Genomic DNA, 23,006 nt, shown 5'->3' with positions numbered 1-23,006 from the left:
GTGCGACAATGAGGGACTTCTAAATGGAGTCACCAAGACAGGTTGAGGATAGGATTAATGCATAAAATTAGTGGAGACCCTTCCCAAGAGTGGACCCTCTTCTACTCACCCCTCTTGACAGGACGTATTAACCAGTACTACGTGTGAGTGAACAGGAGGCTCTCGAAGATCTTCTCTCACAGGTTGACACGGTGCTTCTGGACGAGCAAAGTTTGAGTTACTTATACATGCCTGATATCACAGAGAAGGACAACTCTGGAACTGAAAGTACCTTCACACCGAGGGGCAGAAGGACTCCAATTTCCCGAAGGCATACAGTGAATGGATTTGTTTCCCACCAGCAAGTAGCCAGGGTCACAGGTGTAGTCTACAGTCATCCCAGAGACAAAAAGGACCCTATTTCCACCTGTATGCCGACCATGCTGGAGCCCAAAAGGTGGCGGGCAGCCTGAAGAGAAAACTCCCCACATAAATACCAACAACAACAACAAAAAAGGAATTTATACGTGAGAACATTAAGTATACATCGTTCGACAGCAGACAATCTGAAACTTAAGCCAAAGACCATGAAGTGCTAATTCATTACTGAATGTTTTCTGCTCTTTTGCAGGAACTAGGCACCTTTAAAAAGGTCGGGAAACAGATGCTTAGCTACAGAGAACAAACTGATGGTTGCCAGAGGGAAGGTGGTTGGGGGGTGGGTTAAATAGGTGACAGGGACTAAGGAGGACACTTGTGATGAGCAGCTGATGTTGTATCACCAAATTCTACATCTGAAATTAATATTACACTGTATATTAACTAACTGGAATTTAACTAAAAACTTGGAAACCATAAAAAGGTCCTCTCATTACCTACCCTGAATACATCACAGATCCATGGGGGCATTCACATGAAGAATATATAAAACCACATAGAACATTCCGTCACAGAATGGGAGAGATGGGATAGTAACGTGTGCGTGCTTGCCTTTTTCCGTGACTCTAGTTTTGGGTTGGAGATAATAAGAATAAATAAATAAATACCTCATTGGGTCGTTACCTTTTTCACAGACTGGTATTTCAGGATCCCAGGTGTTATTGGCTTTGCAGCGAATCTGACTGCTGCCCTTCAAAGTAAATCCCTTATTACACTTGAATGTCACACTGTCATTGTAGAAATATGGGGCTTCCTTGCCAGATATCTTGTATCCGTTTGCCACGTGGGCAGGTGGACACTGAACAGCAGGGAGGGAAAGTTTACAGACAGGGGCAGGGCCACTCCAGATGCCCCTCTCTTGGTCATTGCTTATACAACGGATGGTGCTCTCTCCAACGAGGATGAATTCCACTCCGCTCTCTGGCCCAGGGTTGCATGTGTAGGTGACTGCGGTGCCATATGGAACATTTTCGGAGGAACTCCTGGTGTGTTTCCCATTGTAGATCACAGGAGGGGGCGGGCAGGTGATTTCTGGAGAAAGAAGAATTTACTGTAGAATTCTGTTCCAGTATTAGACACAAAAGAAGAGAAGGGAAGCTGGTTACAGACCTCTTGTTATCAGGTTTCCTGGAGGATATGGATGAGTTTTGATGGTAGAAGTTACATCAAAGCTCATTATGTATGTAAAATGTGATTTAAACAGATATCATAGCAAAGATCTTTGTAACGGAAATCTTTGTTTAAAGTGAGCATGTACATCAATATCATGTTTTGAGGCAGTAAAGTCCAGTAGAAAATAAGCCCCCCGTGTTGGGCTCTGTGCGGACAGCCCGGAGTCTGGAGCCTGCTTCGGATTCTGCGTCTCCCTCTCTCTCTGCCCCTCCCCAGCTTACACTTGGTCTCTCTCTCAAAAAATAAACATTAAAAAAATTTTTTTAAATCATTGTTTTTTTTTAAATCACTAATAGGTGAATAAAAGGCACAGGGGAGTAGAACTAAGCTTTTTTGAGTATCATCTTTGTGCTCATGTGATATGATAGGTTACGCAAGAAAGACTGTCGATTGAGCACCTATTTTGACAGGCAATTTTCTTAGCTACTAAATAGGAATAGTACCACTTAATTCTAATAATGTGGAAGTCTGCAGTCTTAGGTTAACTTCACAGGTAAGAGTCTAGGATTTCCGAGAAGTTACATAAATTGCCCAAGGTCCAATCAAGCAATAGCAGCAGAATCTGGGTTCAAATCCCACACGATTCCCCTTTCTCCCCACTAAACTCCAGTGTTCCCTCTATCAAGGATGGTGGCTCATATACTCACTGTCGTTATTACTCTTATACTCCTCAATCACAAAAGAGAATCAGAAACTAAATAGGTTTACATTGATGGTCATGCTCTGAAGTAGAAAGAGGGGACAGCAGAAAGACAGCAAGACTGCACAACTAGAAGCGGTGACAAAGTGAATCAAATAGAATCTAATATTCTTATTCCCATAACAGCGCCTCAAGCGGAAATCTCCCGGGAAACGCATACATCTTACCCTGTTTGAGGTCCTCCGTAATTTTTGCTACTCACCTTCACAAAGACGACGCTCCATAAACCAAGGAATCGCACCTTGACACAACTGATAAACACTCCCACCTAACCGGTACCTGGAGACAAAGAGTCATGTCATTTTGCCATCCGGTGCCCACCAAGCTAAGCAAGAGCTATTGGCTCAAAGCGGACTCCCCACTTTTAGGATAAGAACCAATAGGAACAAAAATGTAGCCAGCATCAACACCATCCACCCATTGCATGGACAGAGCTTCCAGGCATGGAACAACGGCACAATCAACCCTTCTGCAAACGTGTGACAGGGAAGGGTCTTTGAGATAAATGCTTGCAACAGAGCTTGTAGTGTGCACTGATAAGCCAGACTTGGTTCAGGCTGAGCGCCCTCACTCACCCTTCATCGCAAGAAGAGTTAACATCTGGTCTAATAAATTGATCCCGGGGTCTCTTAAAGACTTGTTTTTCTATAGGTTCACACTCTGCCACTAAGAAAAGAGAGCGGGATGAGAAATCAACTCAAGGCAATCTCAAAACCACAAAACATCTGCATTCAAAGCCTGGCACCTTTGCATTCGGGGGCGGTGGGTGTCCACACCCCCTCAGAGGTACAACGTATGGATTTTTCTCCCACTAGCACATAGCCAGGGTCACAGTGGTACTTTATGGATGTTCCTGGGTCAAAGCTGACCATGTGTCCATCTTCCTTTTGCCCATTGAGGATTTTAGGAGGGGCTTGGCACTCTAAAGGAAAAGAAGAAAAATTTTCTTATATAAACAACTGAAAGAAACAGCCAAAGAAATTATCATGAATATCTACAATCCGCTCTGGTGGCAGTTATATGGGATAGAAGTAATCTGTGCAGTCCAGTTTGGGGTAATTTTAAATCAGTGGTTCTCCATCTTTTTTCTTTTCTGCATTTAGTTCAGTTTCCATTTGGTGCTCCAACTCCCCTCCTGTCTCTTTGTTTCTCAAGGAACGATCTCGTATGTGTTTCATGGGATATATCCATGGGGTGCAAGATTTGTTGACTTCTCTTAAAAAAAAAATCAATCCTGAGACAAACAAGCATTTTTTTTCCCCTAGAGAAGTGGGCAACTTAGTGATCCTCAGTGTTTTTTCTCCCAAGGATGCTTCCACAAAAAGAAACAATGGTGGGGTGATGATGTTAAGAAAACCTATATAATTTATATTCACTATATTTAGTAGAATCGAGGGGATTAGAAGCTGGAAAAGGCCCTGCTTAAATCTACAACCCTGTCTTCTAACTCTTCAAAAAGATGAATTAGTAGCACTTTGCTGAGTATTGGAACACCGACCCTTTTCACAGACCGGTACCGATGGCTCCCATGCACCTTGGCCATTACATCGGGTCACCTTGCTGCCCTTCATGGTGAAGCCAAATGTGCAAGCAAATACCACGGTGTCATTATAGGAATATTGCTCTTTCCATCCAGATGATATGTGGCCTCTTGGGATCTGGGGAGGTGGACACTGAATGGCAGAACTAGAAAGTTCACAGCGTGGGGCAGGGCCACTCCAGACTCCTCCAGTCTTCTGACTATTGGCGGTACAATGGATGGTTTTCTTCCCAGTAAGGATGAAGCTCACTCCTTTCTCTGGGTCTGGGTCACAAGCATAAGTGATCATGGTTCCATATGGGATGTTCCCTGAAGGGTTGCCTGTATGCCTTCCATTGAGAATAGAAGGAGGTGGCCCACAAAGAATTTCTAGAGAAATCAGAAATAATGACAAGATTGCAGCTGTACAGCAAACAAAGAATGCCTCAGATATTGCTTGAAACCGTGGTCCCACCCAAGGTTCAGGGACAGTGATACTTGAATCTGTAATGTATCAATCAGGACACCTACAGCAGTATAATTTTAAAAGTGTGATTCGGAACTTTATTCTTGACTATATCTATTAGCATGATCCTTTGATTTCTTCTACTGAATATACAATCTCCTTTATATGCCTGGCCTGGCTGGCAAGTCTCCACAGTTTCCAGAGAAAGAAAAGCCTAGGAACCCCGTTTTACTTGAGGAAGCAGGGAATAAAGAAGTGGCTGAAGGATGCTTCAGTGAAGAACCTATCCCTTCGAGAGGTCTACGTGAGATCTTTGCTCTCTGAGATTCTGTATAGTAATGACTGAACCAAAAACTTTTAGTTAAGCTGAGAATGAGGTGTTCTGGTCAAGGACCAGAGAACTAGCTGCAAACCAGTTTCCTAACATACCTTTGCACACTGGCATCCTGGTCCAAGAAGCACGCTGTCCAGCAATTACACACCGACTAGAAGGTTGGCCTTGTAACCAATACCTGGAGACGGAAGGCGGACGTTCAGGACTATTAAGCAGTTGGCGTTACAGGGCAACTGCCCCCACTTAAAACCCAAGACAAATGCACTCAGTTGACACGTACCAACTCCTTTTATAAGCATTCTCTCTCACAGCCTCACTCACACCAGGCTGTCCCTGCATCCTCATGGAGGAGCCTTGTGCAGGTGTCACGGGTCCTACCGTGCACACATAAGCCAAATGAATTAAATCTCCCAGGCCCTGCCGACACTCACCCTTCATTACAGTAAAAGTTCACAGTTACACCAACCCGAAGACTTGGAGGGCCCTCTATCTCTCCATTGAGAAACGGTCCTGGAGGTTCACACTGTGCCTCTAAGGAAACAAGCCAAAGGTGAGCGAAGCATGGCAAATCACAGAATAGCCCGAATTCTTAAAATTGGTTGCAAATTTAGGTACCTTTACACCCGGGAAGAGCAGCGCTCCACTTTCCTGAAGACAGACACCTAATGGTCTTTTCTCCAACAAGCAAGTAACCAGGTTCACAGCTGTAAGTCACAGACAATCCTGGGGCAAAGGAGCCAACACTCTCCCCTGTGTGATGTCCATTGGGGATCTTGGGAAGCGATGGACACTCCTGCGGGAAATCTTTACATGCACACATTAGGAAAAAGGCTGTCAGGTGCTACATCCTTCACAACCTAGACTTTGACTTAGAACAGAGATCCAGACACAAGACATGGGGTCGACGGTAAACAGTCATCGCTAATGTTCAACTCAGTCTTTTCAAGATGAGGCAGGTGTGGTTTAAGTGTATGTATTTTATACCACAAATGGTACTGTAGTTTTCATTCTTAGTTACACTTTATGTGTTACATTTGCCTTGTGAAAAATTTCAGTTACCCAAAGAAGTTCCTTTACACCCATACTATCCTCCTACCCTTAGCCTGTTCTCTGCTCCAAGAGTAGCATGTTATCATTTACGAGGGGATCCCCAAAGACATTAGTAACATAGCTTTTGGGGATCCTATGTATGATACATATCTACACACAGGTATGTGTATGTACTTAATATGTATTACTCTGTGCCTTTTCTTTGCCTCATAATCTGTCTATATGTATAGATTTATCCAAATCTTTCTCAAGGCCTCATTGTCTTCCATGGTCACCCCATTTTGTGACTATCTTAAGATCTTCCCTACCTCCAAGATTACATACTTACCTACGCATAGATAGACCCATATTTTTCTAATGAGTCAACAGTGTGTTCAACTCAACTGATTTAGAGTTGGTCGATACTGTTCTTTATTAAGAAAATAGCTAATTTTGATGGTATAGTTTTTGCCAAGTATTGCCAGTCCGTTTAATTGTAGAACTAAAATTCAGCTTTGGGTTTTGGCAGTGACATAAACCAAACCAAATGAAAAGAAAATTAAGAACTTACAGTGGTCCCTGTTTTCAAAGGGATTTGATTTGAAAGGCGATGACTTAGTAGGTGACTTGGATAATAGTGGACCGCTCCAGAAAAAATTCACAAAGACCATAGATAAAGGGGAATCATTTCTGCCAGACTATCCCAACAGCTATTCAAAGATGCGTTTTAAATCCATTGCGTACATCTTGCTATTAGATCCCACATTTCTTCTCAATTTAACAGTAACCCAGATACGCAGTTTAAAACCATCTAATTCCCACATCCCAACCAACATTGGCCCCCATTCTTGTGAGACCTATTCCATTCAGTTATTAGGTACGTTCACAGTTACATCTCCCCCTTTTTCTTTGCTCTGTGGATGGTTGTTGAATGAACATTTATATCCCTCCAGAACTAAGGACAAGCCAGAAACCCTAATTTTCACCCTCTTCCCTTCCTTCCGCCCTCACCATTCACATATCCATACTGTTCTTCCTTCAGAATAAAAACTTGATCTGCACAGAAATGCAAGGCTCCAGCCTCCCCACTTAGCATTGTGTTGGGTTTTTACTTACCACTCTCACAGATGGGTAGTGGTGTTGGCCCCCAGGTTCTATTTGCCTGGCACCAAACAGATTTGTTGCCTTTCATGGTGAAGTTGGTATTACAGGTAAATGTCACGGAATCACCATGTCTGTATGGTGGTCTAGATGTTTTATCTCTGTATCCCCCTGGTACTATGGGCTCGGAGCAAAAAGAATTTTTATTATAATATTCACATACAGGAGCACCTTTATCCCAGATGGCCTTCACTTGGTCTTTACTTATACAAAAAATGACTCTTTCTCCAATGAGGCGGAAGTTACCAGAACAAGTGTACCGTATCACAGTGTTAAGAGGTATGGGACCAGAAGAATAACTACTCCAACCATTTTTGATAGGAGGAGGAGGGTCACAAGAAATTCCTGAAAAGTAGACAAGGAAAGATATGGTCATACTGATCCTGACAACGAAAAGATCTAAATTTAGATAAAACGTCCAAATACAGGTCATGTCATTTTTTTTTCAGAAACAGATATTTGTGTAATCTGTTTCTTACTCATAGTCTGTGCTTACCCCCAACCTCGTAAATTCTTACCTTTCTCCCAATCTGCAGCAAACAAATCAACTGGTCTATAAATACCATCCCGACCAAACAGTAACAATGAAACAGAATTTATTGACTAGTTGTGGATCTCATCAATCTTAGTAGTGAAATAAAAGGCAAACAGCACACGAAAATAATCTTAGTCACATGTTAATCACATATGGGGAGGCACCATGCACTAATGAAATTTGGGCTCAACAGACCTGGTTTCAAACCCCCACTGTCATCAATAGCTGTGTGACCTTAGGCAAGTCTTAATCTCTCTAACCCTCAATTTCTTAGTCTATAGTAGAATTCAAGCTACTTCATAAGGTTACAAGAAGCATCCAGTGAGCTAAGAGTACCTAAAAATGGCAAGCACAATACCTGGAACGTACTAATAATTCAATGTCTGTTTCAAACACACAACTGGGGCCACAAGTGGTGAGAACACATTCTGTTTTGCTAGTGAAGATACTGCGGCCTCACCACAGATCATTTGTTATCCTTTGATGCTGGACGCCTTTAAAAAAGCCACAGAAAGTGATCAGAGGTTTTGAAAATGACCTCACATCCTTTATTTACTTGTCCTAATGCACAAGAAGGGTATTAATGGTTTACAGCTGTGTTGATATATGCACACCTTTCCTGAATGAGACTCAGAATGAAGGGAAAATGGCCAATTCCCACAACTTATGGCTCATTTCCATTTAGCTCCCAAGAGTTGCTCATCAGTAGAGAGGAACTGGCAACAGAAGACATAGCCAACCCATTTCAACACATCAGTGCTACTCAGTTTCAACAGGGGGAACTTTCAAAGCATTTGTCTTTATACATATAGAATACCTAATACAATAGGTAGTCAAATAAATTTGGCTTTGGTCTGCCTCCTAGAACATAGAGAAGACTGGCATACATACATTCAAAGCACACATACGAAGAAGATGTTATGATTGATAAATGCATGGGAATACACCAAAAATCAAGGGGTAAGATCCATACTTGATGATTTTTGTTTTCTACTCACGTTCACAGACAGGAAACTTATTATTCCAGAGTACTCTCGTTCCTTCTGAGACACACTGACTAGAAGATTGGCCATTTAATCGGTACCTTAAACAATAAGTGGTAGCAAATCATCACCAGAACAAATCAGTTCTCGGCTGCATGGAATTAATCACTTCCCTCAAGTATGTGGTATTAATGGCCTCTATTTTTAAAATCATTTCTGACTTAAGGAAAAAGTCCAAGTTTGTGAATCAGCTCAGCTATGTGATGACTTCAGACCAGGTAAAAACACAGAGGGAAAAAAAATTCCTAACAATCATATTCTGTTTTTGTATTCTCCATTTCCTCTTTGGCATCCAAATGTCAAGATTCTCTTTACCATTTAGAAGGAAAAAACCTCAGTTCTTCGTGAAGAAAACGTCAAAGACCTTGTTCCCTAAGATCATTCCAAAGAACCCCTCTTAGTGAACCCCCATTACTCTCCATAATAGGAGCCTTAATTTCTGACCCTAAATTTTGCTTTTTCAAATGGTTAAAGGACAATTTCTAGCTCTCTCTGGCTATGCACAATATATACAGTTGGAGAAAATCAACAGGATTTGCTTAACAATGGAATTATGAGTCATATAAGGTAAAGAAAATAAGAGAAAAAAATCAGAAAGAGCAAAAAATTTTTAACCATCTTTACAGATTAATCTTTGCAATGCTTAGCTATATATTATACGTCTCAGTTCAGGCCCTCTCACCTCACACTCACCCCTTATCACAAGCAAACGAAACCTCTGCCCCAAGCTTGAGATTAGGGGGGACCACCACACGGCCATTGAGAAGTTGGTTTGGAATGGCATCACATGATTTTGCTAGGAAAAAAGAGACAAGGCTGGCACCTGAAGAGTAGGAAACAATTGAGTTTCCTGAAGATGGAATAGAGATTTAGGCACCTTCACATTCAGGGGCTGTATGGCTCCAGGTTCCCAAGGATGTACACTGAATAGGGTTAGTTCCAATGAGGGTGTAGCCGGGGTCACAGCTGTAGGACACTTCCTGTCCAATTGGAAAGAATTCCTTATCCAAGATGTTATAACTACCATGGTTGATAGGTGGAGGTGGTAGACACCCTGAGAAAAGAACAGGACCAGAGGTCTTTTATTCCTGAAATAAGAACTTTCTCCTCTACAACCTAAGCCAACTTGAGGTGTGTAGGGGTGGGATGAAGGTGGCCATGTCAACTCTCCTAAGCAGAAGGCAGAGACTCCTTTGGGTGGGGTGGAGGTGGCGTGGAACTAACATGCATTACTTCTTTAGATATGATGAACCATGAAACTATCTGCTTTCCCTATCTTGATCTATGCTGGAAAACATTACACCCACTCATCATTTTCCATTTTGTTTCACTAAAAAGGTCTCAGATATTCTCTCACTAATATTGTAGCCAAGGGAACCTAACTATTATAATACATTTTTATTACCAAAATCTACTTCTTTCTTCCTGCTGTCCCCAAACCAGGTTGATGAAGTTCCTGAGCCTTGTGGGAGGGGCTCCCAATATTGTCATGTTTTTAGTAAGTCAGACATTTCTTAATAAGAGTAAGGGAGAAAGGCAGAATGGGGAAGTGACTCAATCTTAATTCTAGCCTTATTCCATAAAGGCCACATTCTCAACAGGAGCATGTATAGTGTCTACAGTATTTTTAATCAAATTATGATTTGATTAAAATCAGATTCTGATTTGATTTGATTAAATTGACATCAGTCAATTTCCTCTATTGGCATGGCCAAAAGGATTCAGAGTTTATTTTATCCTCATTTAAATAAAATCTAATCGCCTATGTCTTGGAAAAAGAATCTCTGATCATTGGCTCTGCTTTTCTTCGCTTTTCAAAGTGTCTTCTAATTTGCTCTACACTAATGGACATCTAGTACTGTCCAAGAAGATAGTAAATTTCCTACTTCTTCAACATTTAGATATTGCTTTGAAAGTATACCTTCAAATTCTTTAACCAAGATACCGAACTACATATACTATCTTTCCCCTTCTTTTTTCCACAGGTACCATGTATCTATTTCTCTAAAAGTTTCATTTTGTTTCTAGATCCCCAGAGTTTCAGCCCAACTCACCCTTAAAGCACTTTGGCAGTGGAGGATTCCATTTGCTGTTTGCTTGGCACCATACTATGTTGCTGCCTTTCATGGTAAAGCCAGGCTTACACCTAAACATCACAGTATCATTTAAATAAAATGAACGTCCAAATCCAGATTCTATAATTCCGTTTTCGACTTCTGGAATTGGGCAATTGACTAAAGTAATACACTGAGGGGGAGGGCCACTCCAGATGCCAACTCGATTGTCTTTGCTGGTACAATATATGGACTTCTCACCCACGAGGTCAAACAACTTTTTTCCATTCTGTCCAACGTGGCACTTATAAGTCACCACCATTCCATAGTAAAAGTTCTCTCTACTGCTGCTGTAAAAATCCCCATTGGAGATGGCTGGGGGTGGTGCACAAGGAATAGCTTTTGGGGGGTAGGTGGGAAAAAAGAGAAGGCATTTAAATGTTATACCTTCTTGGAATCTTGTCTTCACTCTTGCAAACCACACTTCAATTCAGCCAACAATTAACCCAGATTGTTGAAACTCTACATCCTCATCTCATAGATGGTTCTAAATAGGAAGTAGCAAGGTAGGAAGATTCATGGAACTGGCCTGAAGAAAACTTAAAAAAACCTGTGATCTGGTCACCAGTCGCCCCTTCTACTGCAAAGTACAGATAAACTATTCTGGGAAATACCTAGGATGGCCGACACTCTGCATAGAATAAAGATGCCAGTGTGTAATCTCATAGTGTATTTTAGATTCAAGCACTTATTCACTATGAAATAACTTATCCTCTAAGAACAGTAATCAAAGGAAAGTGTGGGGAGACTGGGAGACATGGAAGAAGATAAACCACAGCTCTGTACCCAGAGCTACCCAAACCAAGTGTAACTCTCCTGGGTACTTGTTTTGATGTGTAGATGCCCAATTTCCCTCTAGAAGGGGACAAGAGGAATTGCAAAGGGTATGACAACGGGATCATTTTACTCACATTCACAAAAAGGCATGTCCTTATCCCAGGTTACAATATTGTCTGAGATAATACATGTAGCAGATGAATCACCAATGAGTCGATATCTAAAGACAAACAGATGAGTGATCATCTCCCAGCTAGATGTACATTTTAGGAAAGCTTAGTTCTTCCTCTACTGAAATAATGGCAAAGAATAGATCATCATGTAAGACAAGTAATGGTGATAAACTAAGGACTCATACAAAAAATTCAACAATCCGAAGCCAAATGACATTTGGCTCCTGGTCAGTAATGCTGGAGATGTAAAATTAGAAGAAGAGTAGCCCAAATTTCTTTCTCTTCTCGTGGGTATTCTTGAAGTGTTGTCTCTGGAGCAGATCAGGGTGGTAGTTCTCTTTTTTGCTTATCTATGTTTAAGGGTAAATGGCAATTACTTGGATCTCTTTTGGAAAACTGATGTTTTATGGTTGAAACCACTGTTCTAATACCCATGTATTCTGGAGATGTCTCCTGCCAACTCACCCTTTATCACAAGAATATGTAATTGTTGACCCAAACAGGACACCCGTGGGTATGAGGACAGAGCCATGGAGGAGTTCTCCAGGACTCCCACATGATTTACCTATAATGGAAAACAAAACAAAATTTGGGACTGGGATTTGGGGGATGTTCTGTGTTTCATATTAGATACCAACCTGACTGGACTTGCCAACTAGCCTACTTAAATTAATTCAAAGACAGTTTTGATATCTACAAAACTTGTATCCTCCAAAGGGTCAGTCAACTTCAGAACACTATCTGTTTGAAGCATGCACTCTCTATTTCTGAGCATGGATGCAAACATTATTTGTGGTCAACCATAATTTATAATCTGTATTTCCCCTTTTTTATATCCTGTCAGTTGATGGCATCATCTACCAAGTCTGTGGCTTAAAAAACCTCATAGACATCATTTCCTTTCTGTAACTCATCCTCCACCTACTGCTCTTCACTCAATTGGTTACCAAATTTTAGCGACTGGATTCCAGAAATCTCTCTCCAAACCAACTATGTAGTCATTGCTGTAATCGCTCATTGGATCATTGAGTACCAAAATTTACCTTTCTATCTTTGGTCTCCATTGGTTTAATACATCTTCTATAGCACAGCACACACTATCTTTCGGAAGCACAAATATGGCCATGCCCCTCCCCACACTGAAAAACTTACAATGACTTACCACTGTTTATTGGGGAAAAATGCATGGCCCATCAAAATTAAGCTTCAATACACTTAATTAACTATTATTCCCCACTATGTACCTTATACTCCAGCCACATTGAATTTTTCTATTTTCCAAAGATGTCCTGTTCTTTTATAGCTCTATGCTTTCGAATATGCTATTTCCTCTGCCTATAATGCCTACTTTTGCCTAATTCTCCAAGACAGTATTATTTACTTCCCTGCAGAGCTTTATACCTATAAATAAATTACATAATAGTACAGCATTTATTTAAAAGTCAGTCTTTACAGCTAGTATAGGAGCTCCTCAAAGGCAAAGACTAGCTAATTTTTATGTGTATTCCCAGCCCCATCATCCAGCCTAATGCTTCACACCTAATGGTTACTAAAAAATATTTCTTGGATTGAATGGGACAAGAATGAGGTGACACACACGTGTTCCTTGTATACTAACTCTTAAGCTCATTTAACACAGTATAGAGACTGTAGAACAAAGCTGTGGAGATTACAGGATAAACAGGGCTGGCCAGCTGTGATGATTTAACCCCAATACCCAATATTATTCTTGGGAGTAAAAGAAACATGGAGAACCCAGGAGCACCCTTCATTTCAAATCATTTAGTAATTTTCTGGTCTTTCACCTTGAAAATAATAGGCTATCTCACAGAGGTACAGATAGACCCAAAGATGCTTCTATTACAGATTACTCACGTTGACACAATCGCTGAGGATCTGACCACTTGGAGGTTTTTAGGCAGGTGATAAGGAATGACATCTTGATATACCCAGGAAGGCATTCATATTCCCAAGATGTCCCAACAGCAAACTCAGACTGATCACTCTGAATTTTAGGCTTAGCAAAATGATACCTTGGCAGGAACTGACACTGACCTAGAGACAAAGACCACAGGAATATCAAAACTAGGAAAGGCTGACACTGCTACTCCGCTGCTTTTTTGTCACCGATCATCCTGACAATTTTGATCTTTAGAAAGTAATCCTAAAACAGGGCAACATTTTCTGGGACAAAGAACATATGGGTGAATATACAGAGATATAAGCTCAGAAGTTCAAAGACTTTCTAGGATGGACTAAGAGGAAGAGCTCAAGAAAATAAATTTTTACGAAATTCCATAAGGACCTTGGAGTTGTTTCATCTTCTTAAAGACTCATTAAAAAAACTAAGCCTTATAAATCAAAGCTTTTCTGGGATAGCACAGGGAACAAAAGCGCATCAGAGACCTTGTAAGCTCAGCACATGTATGAGCTTCTAAAATTACTTTAATGAATTAACATTACTCTGTTAATCATTAAACCTTTAGGTCTTAGCAAGACAAAAATACATTTATTAATTCTTCATTACTTTATTCCATTAACCTAAGAGTGTAATAGGCCTCTTAAGAGACCACAGTATATAATTCTGATGGGTACTAGATAAAAGGAACTAGTCATTTTGAAATAGTTCCCTGTGATTTAAAATAGTATGATGATGATGATGTTTAATGAAACAAATATCATCATAGGTGATGGGTGAGAAACTGTAACACCCATATACTTGAGGATGTACCTGGAAAAGTCATTTTTCTAGGTATGAAAGAGAGCTCAAGTTTCGATGTCAGAATGGCAGAATATCTGAATATCGCATTTATAAATCTTTCTTTTTCAAAGAAGTTTGACACAGATACAGGTGAAAGTCCAAGAACAAACATGAATGAAATGACACAAAGGCAAACGTAGAGCTCCCAAGGTTGTAGCCAGACTCGGCCTTTCCGTAGCCAGACACTTCTGTTGGAGAAGTCATAGACAGGGTCTAAGAACAGCCATCACTGTTAGGACCCAGATCACTGTAGGTCTTCTTCTAGTTCTCTCAACTCCTTTGTTTTTCTTCATTAACCCCCACAAATATCTCCAATTGCATACCTGTGCAAAACAGCAAGACTCTGTAGGGAAAGTAAAGGTTTGACCTCAACGAACACCATCTTCACGATCCTGGTATTTCTTGTACCAAGTCTTCCTAAGCAAGTGATTTAATCTCTAAATACATAATGTGAATAGGGGCAGTCCCAAATAATGCTCTACAAACCGGAAAGCCAATTTAAAGTTGTAATAATCAGTAGCAATGACATGGCCTAAGATGGAACTGAGACCTAAAAGCAGGAAGAGCAGAATACTTTATAACATGATCTTCTGGGGCGAAAGGAGAGAAGGGTCATACTTTCTGGATGGGAAATAATGATAAAACCTTATCCCCGTTAAGAAGACTCGAGGACCCCGTCTCTTTTGGGGGACAAGAGTTATTTGTAACGAATTGCCAAAAATCTAGGTCACGGAAAGAATTTCCCTCAATCATGGTCTCTGCCATCTCAGAAAAAAAAGGTTAGTCCATGAGCCATTGAGAAGACTTTTCTTCAGGGTCACTGTACCCTCTTTACATCTTTCTATTATCAGGAGGAAAAAAAAATCAGAGTAGATCGCGACTGGATCTAAAACAGAGTTGGGGAGCCTGGGTGGCTCAGTCGGTTAAGCGTCCGACTTCGGCTCAGGTCACGATCTCTCTGTCCGTGAGTTCGAGCCCCGCATCGGGCTCTGTGCTGACCGCTCAGAGCCTAGAGCCTGTTTCGGATTCTGTGTCTCCCTCTCTCTCTGACCCTCCCCGGTTCATGCTTTGTCTCTCTCTGTCTCAAAAATAAATAAAATGTTAAAAAAAAATAAATAAAAAATAAAACAGAGGATAGTGGTTAAGACACCGACATATGCATTCTTCAAAAGGTGTTAAAAACTAAAGAAGCAAAGCAGTTCCTGGAGAGCAGGGATACATTTAACTCTTTACTTGGGTCCAAGGGGCCTTACCTAGAATTGCTTAGAAATCCGTTCGAAATGAATGAAGAACACATATATAAGATAATAAAAATAAAATGGAAAATTAGGTCAGAAGGCAGATAGGAAAAATTATTATTGAGAACGAGAATTATTATAACCAAACGCTTTAACAATGGGTTTCCTGACTCATCATTTTTGGTTTCGTTTTTCCTTTTTTTAAATGTTTTCTTTTTTATTTTGAGCGAGAGAACGCGCACAGCTGTGTACATGCTGGGGAGGGACAGAGAGAGAGAGTGAGAGAATCCATGCTGACAGCCTGGGGCCTAATGTGGGGCTCGAACTCACGAAGTGTGAGATCATGTTCTGAGTCAAAACCAAGAGTCAGACACTTAACTGACTGAGCCACCCAGGCGCCCCTGATCATTTTTGAATGGCAGTTATGCATATTAACCAAGGTACTGTCCCAAACACAGGAGACACTCTAGTGAACATTACAAACAAGGTTCCCACGCTCACCGAACTCATAGTCCAATAGAGGGAGACAGACAGACAGGTACTACCAGTAAATAAACGGTACGTAAAGGAAATAAATGGGGCGATGTGTCACAATGTAACGTGCCAGAAGGAGGAGGGGACGGAGAGGCATTCGACCATCGGCTTATGATGGTTTAGGAAGGCCTTTGAAGAGGAGGCATTTGAGTTGTGACTGGAGAAGGAGCCAGTCAGGTAAAGCATGGAGTAAAAGCATTTTAGGCAGAGGTCTAAGAGCAGGGATGGATTTGTTATACTTTAGGGATAGACGGAAGGCAAGTGTGGCTCTAACGTAGTGATCACAACAGAGTGGTAGGAGATCAAGTTAGAAAGTTCAGCGGTGCGGGGCGGGGGGGTGGGTTCATATTAGGCTTCTTAGGCCATAGTAAGAAGTCTGGATGCTCTCCTAAGTGGAAGCTACCAGAGAGTGCAAGCAGGAGAGTCACATGACCCGATTTACCTTTTAAAAAGAATAGCCTGGCAAGTGAGGATAAGTTTGGAATATATTTTATAAGTAGAATTTAGAACAAAAACTTCTTGTTGCATTAGATGTGGGGGTAAGGAAATGGCAGGATTCAGTAATGTCTTCTAGGCTACTTGTAGTGACTTGAGCTACTTGGTTGATGGTAAGACCATGAACTAAGATGGGAAAGCTCCAGTGTGTGTGTGTTGTGGAGTGTGTGCAGTTGGTTTTATGTTAGTCTTGGTATATTTAACACATTTACTGGGAACCCATATGGAGACGCAGGAGGGAAGTCGGCTATACAAACTTTCTATTCAGGAGAGAGTTCAAGACTACAGATAGGAAACGAGCCATCAACATATAAATAGTATTTAAAGCCATGAGACTGGATGCGATCTCTTAGGAAAAAGGAATGGAGAAAAACAGGAGGCTCAGGGCTGAGCCCCCAAACCCTATAATATTTAGAGATAGGGCAAAACAGACCCAGAGCAACCAGAGAGGTACAGAAAAAAAAAAAAACTTGATAAGAGTGCCCTGTTTTGGAAGAGGAGAATGAAAACTGTTTCAAGAGAGAAGAAAGAGTCAGCTTTTGCTGAAAGACTGAGACAGAGGAGGATAGAAAAAATGGCCATTGGATGCGTCAGCATGAAGGTCAGTGGTAACCTTAGAGAGAGTAGCTTCAGGAGAATGTGGGAGAAGGAGCCTGTCTGGAGTGGGTGAAGGAGATAAAGAGAAGTGAGCAAGTAGTCCATGAGAAGTTTTGCTGAGAAGGATGAGAAGAGGGCTGGGAAAATGGAGTTTCACTAGGCCATAAGAAGTCTCCTGACGACCTCAATCAAGAATGTCCCAGCATGTTTAACTGCTGGTGGGGATGATCCAACAGGGAGATACAAATAGGTGATACGAGATGGGGTATACACAGAAGTCAAGTCCTTGCACACCGTAATTCTGAAGGAGGAGTGGACTCCAGTCAAGAGAAAGGATACTTTTTCCATTGTTACAGGAGGAAAAAGAACGTTCTTACTGAACTCCTTGTTATGTGCTAGTGTGAGGGATTCATCAGGCAGTAAGACAGATAAAGACCTTGTTTTCATGGAACTTGTATTTGAATGAGAGAACAAACAAGCCAGTGAAAAAATAAATAAGAAGTTTTCATAGGATGAGAGATAGGTGCTCTGTGGAAAATAGAACACGGTTGTGTGATAGAGCGTGACCTGGGGTACAGACTACTTCCGATGAGAGTCAGAGAAGGGTGACAGTGGAGCAGAGACTTGAATGTCGAAGAGACAGGCAAGGGATGATATGTAGGATGAGCATTTCAACGGAGGGAGCCCCTAGTGCCAAAGCTAAACAAACGTGACTGTGTTCAAGGAACAAAAAGAGGGCCAGTGTGGCTGGAACAGAGGGAGTGAGGGAGAAGAACAGAGGATTTCAGAGACAGACAGATCTACAGTCAAGGTTAAAGAGCATGGATTTGTTCTAATGTGATTGGAAGCCCTTGGCAGGTTTTAAGCAGGGGAAAGAATCTGAGCTAAGATGGAGACAGATGATTGGCAAATAAGGGAATTCCTATTTAATGATTTTGTTTTCTTAGTGTAGGATGAAATGAAGTGGTCAGTCTAGGCAAGAGTGAAATTTAAGAGCAGGACATTAGAATCGGTTTATGCAAACAGACAAAAGGAGAAAAGCGGGAAATCACTCTAAGAAGGGAATTCACTTCCCATATGACTTTGCTCATAGCAGTGCACCCTATAGACACTTGCTTCAGAATCTTCCAGAGTACTTGTTAAACTCAGCTTCCTGGGCCACACCCCAAACCTATGAATCTCTGAAGAATGAGACGGAACCCAGGAACCTGAATTTTTAAAAGGCACTTCAATTCCTCAAAAAATTAAAAATGGAACTACCATATAATCCAGCAATTCCACCTTTGGGAATGTATCGAAAGGAAATGAAAACACACACTCAGAAAGATCTGCACCCCAATGTTCATTGTAGCATTATTTACAATAGCCAAGACATGGAAACCACCTAAGTGTCCATCAATAGATGAACAGATTAAGAAGTTGTGATATATATATACACAACACAATATTATTCAGCCATTAAAAATGCCAGAATCCTACCATTCGTAGGTAGGATGGACATGGATGGACCTTGAAGTCATTATGGTAAGTGAAGTAAGTTAGACAGAGAAAGACAAATCCCGTATGATCTCACTTATATGTGGACTCTAAAAACAAACAACAAACAAAATCCAAAGAGCCACACCATATTCGTAGAGAAACAGATCAGATTGGCGGCTACCAGAGGCGGGATTGGGGGAGGGCAGATTGTAAGAAGGTGGTCAAAAGGTGCAAACTTCTAGTTATAAGGTAAATAAGTACTAGGAGATAATGCTCAACGTGGTGATTCTAGCGGATGCTGCTGTAGGATACATAGGAAAGTTAAGAGAATAGATCCCAAGCATTCTCATCACAAGGAGAACTTTTCGTTTCCCTTTTATTGTATCTCAATGAGATGATGCATGTTAACTAAACCTATGGTGGTAATTGTTTCCCAGTATCTGTAAATGAAGCCATCATGGGGTATACCTTAAACTTATACAGCGATGTATGTCAATTATTTCTCAACAAAACTGGAAAAATCACTAAATTTTGCAAAAGGTACCTCAAGAGTTTCTTAAGAATGCTCAAGGTCAAGAACTGGCCATGAGCTAAGGAACGGTCTGCTGGACGTACACAGTAGAAGCAAAAGTCAGAAGCGATGTGTGGGCACAGCACCAGCAAAGGACTGTGGTGGTGGTGGGCAGGGGGAAGGGGACAGTCAGGCAATAGGATGAACAGCAGAAGTGATGGGGAGTCAGGAGGGGCATGTTTAGATGAGATCCAATGACAAAAAGCTTGAAAGGCTGAGGCATTAGATTTTTTTTAAATTTTTTTTAACGTTTATTTATTTTTGAGACACAGAGAGACAGAGCATGAATAGGGGAGGGGCAGAGAGAGAGGGAGACACAGAATCAGAAGCAGGCTCCAGGCTCTGAGCCATCAGCCCAGAGCCCGACGCGGGGCTCGAACACACCGACCGTGAGATCCTGACCTGAGCCGAAGTCGGACGCTTAACCGACTGAGCCACACAGGTGCCCCTGATTTTTTTTTTAATCCCACAGGCAGTGGGAAGCCCTCTTACATTTTTGAGCAACGGAGTGGAGTAATGAAAAAAACATATCTACATCTAGATCTAGATCTAGATCTAGATCTAGATAAGATATGTTAAAATGTTGGTGGTCACCACCGGGAAGTTAAAGGCGGGTATCAGAGTGACTGGTAAGAGAGGAGGTTGTTACACAGGTAATCAATCATATGCTCAGGATTAGAATATTGGTGGGTGGGTGCAAAGACAAACAAGGGAAGCACATTAGCTGGAAGCAGACAGGGAGGCCTGGTCGTTCATGAGTCTGCAGTTAAGTGGCCAGAGAGGACGGTGGCACGCTGGTCCTGGGCTGGGGAGGGTGGGAGGGGGGGGACTCTCGGGCATACTTGGAAGGGGCGATGAACTGGCAGGGCCGGTGTAGAACCTGATTTTCAATGGATAATATCCTCTGCAAATTTTAGTAATAGGAACAGAGCGTCAGTGAGAAGTCAGGTCTGGAACCCTGCCATGCAGAGGTGTTAGAGAAGGCTGTGAACACGCACTTGTTCAAAGGGAGTTCATGCGTAGGAAAGAGAGATGAAGATGTTGGTCTGGGGGAAATGTCCAACCGAGGGCCCAGAGAAAGCAGAATGTCAGGAAGCAAAGTAAGCTGTAGCAGAACCATTGATCGTATGCAGGATGCCTTAGCAAGGCGGGGCAGGGGGGGTTGCGGATTATGCGTAGATGCTGGTTCCATAAAACCGGATCTATACAGTAATCTCAGGACTGGTATTTAGTAGTAACAAGTAACACCTGACCTTCATTTGCCTAATTTCATCTCACACTCAGGGCAGCGCTGTAAGGTGGTAGGGCAGCTTACCGCACTAGCTTCATTTCACAGATGAGGAAACTGAGGGTCAGGGAGCTGAAAGACTTGCCAAAAGTCACCCAGTTATTGGAATGTGCAGATAGTAAACTTTTAACTAAGATTTCACTCTACCCTGGAGACAATTACAAAGTTAGACCCACGTTGTAGCCAAGAGATTCTAGTCTTAACAAACTGCTGTGCTTCTCTAAAATGAAGCCAATCGCGGGTGGGGGGAGTTAGCATCAACGTGGAAGGAGACCTTCTGGGGCCCTTGCCATTGCAGAAGGTAAATAACACGAAGGCTGTAGTTTTAATTCACATACCAAGTTTCCTCCAATAGCTCTAGGTGTTTGTCATTTAGGATCTCTTTACCAGCATCGCATCAAAATGCAGACGATGGGAGAACCAAGCCCGCAGCGGGAGGTCTTAGCACACCCGGCCCCGTAGGGTTTGGTTACGTGGCCAGCGTTACGAGCGCTTGCAGACCTCGGGCGAGTGCGAGGAGCATCAGCTGAGTCCCCGGGGCCCGGGAGCCCAGACAGCGCAGAGCGAGTGATCCCAGCCCCGGGAGGAGCCAGTGAGCACATTCAGGACCAGGAGATCCTAGGGGTCCCCCAGAGCGAGCGGGAGGCAGTCAAGCGTCCGGCCCTGACCCCACCTTCTCACTTACTCCGTTTTGCATCGCCGCACAGAGGCGTCCCTGCCCCAGACGTGTCCCTACCTCCGTGCTCCCCCTCCCAGCTCACCGAGGACCCCCGGCGCGACGAGTGCCAAGACAACGCAGAACAGGCCCGCAGCGCCCATGCCCCGGCGGCAGCCCCAGCGGCGGGATGCGTTCCGAGACGCTCGAGCCTCCGGCAGCTCCGAGAAAACGCGGCTGAAGCAACAGACGGCGACAAGGGAGCGAGGGGGGGCCCTTAAATAGAGCCTGGCACCACGTGCTAGCTTTGCGCGCACACCTGCAGGCTGCCTGGGGCGGGACGCCTGCGCCTGTTAGGTTGGCCGGGGCTGCGAGGCGTCCGCCTGAGGGGGCGACGGGGTCAGGGGGGCAGAGGGGCGGAGCAACTGTGACCCGGTCTTTGGCTCAGGCTCTAGCCCTCAGAGTTGTGGCTTTCCAACCTTTTCTACCGTGCAACGATGCGTCCACTTCGTCTTTTCTGGAGAAATGAAACACGTTTCACAAACTAGGACTCACCCTTGCTAATCTACAATGCTCCATCCCATCCCATCCCATCCCATCCCATCCCATCCTATCCCAAAATTCTGGTTTGACTCCACTAAAATATTTCCAAAAGCTATTAATGTTTCAAATCCTCTGTTTAAAGAAATAGTTTACTTAGAAAGGAAATTTACAAGCAGCAGTCCCCTCTGCTCTTTGGCCCTTTTTATTTTGAAGCAATTTCTACAGAAAGTTTTGAGAACAGTACAACGAATTCCCATATACCTGTCACCCAGATTATCCGCTGTTAACATGGCACTATTATTTTCTTTATTATTCCTTCTATAGACAGTTAGATGACATATAGGTGTAATTATATAGAGATCGATCTAGATGTGTGCACACATACATACATATGATTCTATAATTATAGAATTGTTACTTTGGAACTGAAGTAAGGTGAAGGTATGATACCCCCTGCTATAAATACTTGGTGTGCGTTTTTCCTAAAAACAAGGACATTCTCTTGCATAACTAAGTAAATGCACAAAAACAGGAAATAAACATTGAAATATCTAAGCAACAGGCTATACTCAAATTTCTCCACTCATCTCAGTAATCTTTATTATTGCAATCTCTCTCTCTCACCCTTTCGTTTTTCCGGTCCAGAATCATTCAAGGTTCACACATTACATTAGCGGGTTATGTCTTTTATTTCCCCTCATTTATCTGCAAAAGATCCTCGGCCCTTTTCATGTCTCTCATGACCTTGATGTTTTTGAAGAGTACACAGCAAGTATTTTTGTAGAATGATTTTTATGTTGGTTAGCTATTGCACAGTAACGGATTACCCTATGCTCACTGGTTTAAAGCAAGGGTAAGAATTTAGTATCTCACACAGTTTCTGTGTGTCAGGAATCCAAGAACAGCTTAGCGAGGCAGTTCTGGCTCAGGCTTGTCTTGAGGCTATAGTCCAAACATCAGCCAGAACTGGTTACCTGAAGGCTGGGCTCGCCCTGGAGGATCCAGGTCTAAGAGGGCTCACTCATGGCTGCTGGCTGCAGGCCTCATAGTCCCAACATGTGGACCTCACCATGGGACTATTTGAGTCTCCTTGTGACATGGCAGTTGGCTTCTCCCAGAAAAAGAGAGAAGGGCAGATGCCACAATGTCTTTTATAATCTGTTCTCAGAAGTCACACTATGTTATTTCCACAGTATCCTATTGGATAGTGCGATGCTTAATTTTATGTGTCAACTTGTCTGGGCTGTAGGATGCTCAGATATATAGTCAAATATTATTCTGAGTCTTTCGGTAAGGGTGTTTTGGGACGAGATGAACATTTTTTTTTTTACAGTGGTAACTGATATTTTTATTCTTTCCATTTTGTTCTCCAGTTTTATCAAGATATAATTGACATACTAGTTA

At 42.3% G+C, this 23,006-nt stretch overlaps 1 protein-coding gene across 9 annotated transcripts in view; it reads right to left on the bottom strand.

Moving 5' to 3' along the window:
• The window catches only part of CR2 (complement C3d receptor 2), a 34,182-nt gene extending 12,794 nt beyond the window's left edge, over positions 1-21,388 (bottom strand). Inside the window, exons 1-19 of one of the 9 annotated variants that reach the window (XM_047076757.1) lie at positions 21,166-21,388; positions 13,317-13,496; positions 11,907-12,006; positions 11,403-11,488; positions 10,432-10,830; positions 9,255-9,431; positions 9,071-9,173; positions 8,333-8,418; positions 6,755-7,144; positions 5,225-5,413; positions 5,041-5,140; positions 4,705-4,787; positions 3,789-4,199; positions 3,036-3,212; positions 2,866-2,956; positions 2,493-2,569; positions 1,042-1,449; positions 272-448; positions 110-197 (exon numbers count right to left, since the gene is read on the bottom strand). In XM_047076757.1, the coding sequence (XP_046932713.1) occupies positions 110-197; positions 272-448; positions 1,042-1,449; positions 2,493-2,569; positions 2,866-2,956; positions 3,036-3,212; positions 3,789-4,199; positions 4,705-4,787; positions 5,041-5,140; positions 5,225-5,413; positions 6,755-7,144; positions 8,333-8,418; positions 9,071-9,173; positions 9,255-9,431; positions 10,432-10,830; positions 11,403-11,488; positions 11,907-12,006; positions 13,317-13,496; positions 21,166-21,223 (3,380 nt within the window). In that variant the 5' untranslated portion in view covers positions 21,224-21,388. Of the gene's footprint in view, positions 1-109; positions 198-271; positions 449-1,041; positions 1,450-2,492; positions 2,570-2,865; positions 2,957-3,035; positions 3,213-3,788; positions 4,200-4,704; positions 4,788-5,040; positions 5,141-5,224; positions 5,414-6,754; positions 7,145-8,332; positions 8,419-9,070; positions 9,174-9,254; positions 9,432-10,431; positions 10,979-11,402; positions 11,490-11,906; positions 12,007-13,316; positions 13,497-21,165 lie in introns of those variants that run through there. The other 8 variants (XM_047076755.1, XM_047076754.1, XM_047076758.1 and 5 more) reach the window with 8 other exon arrangements.
• Between the last annotated feature and the right edge of the window lie 1,618 nt (positions 21,389-23,006).

This window comes from Lynx rufus, unplaced genomic scaffold, assembly GCF_022079265.1.
Source record: "Lynx rufus isolate CCGP_SWC_20201006 ecotype Redwood Valley unplaced genomic scaffold, mLynRuf1.p SCAF_15, whole genome shotgun sequence".
NCBI classification, from domain to species: Eukaryota; Metazoa; Chordata; class Mammalia; order Carnivora; family Felidae; genus Lynx; species Lynx rufus.
This window is presented reverse-complemented; position numbering and strand designations above follow the sequence as displayed.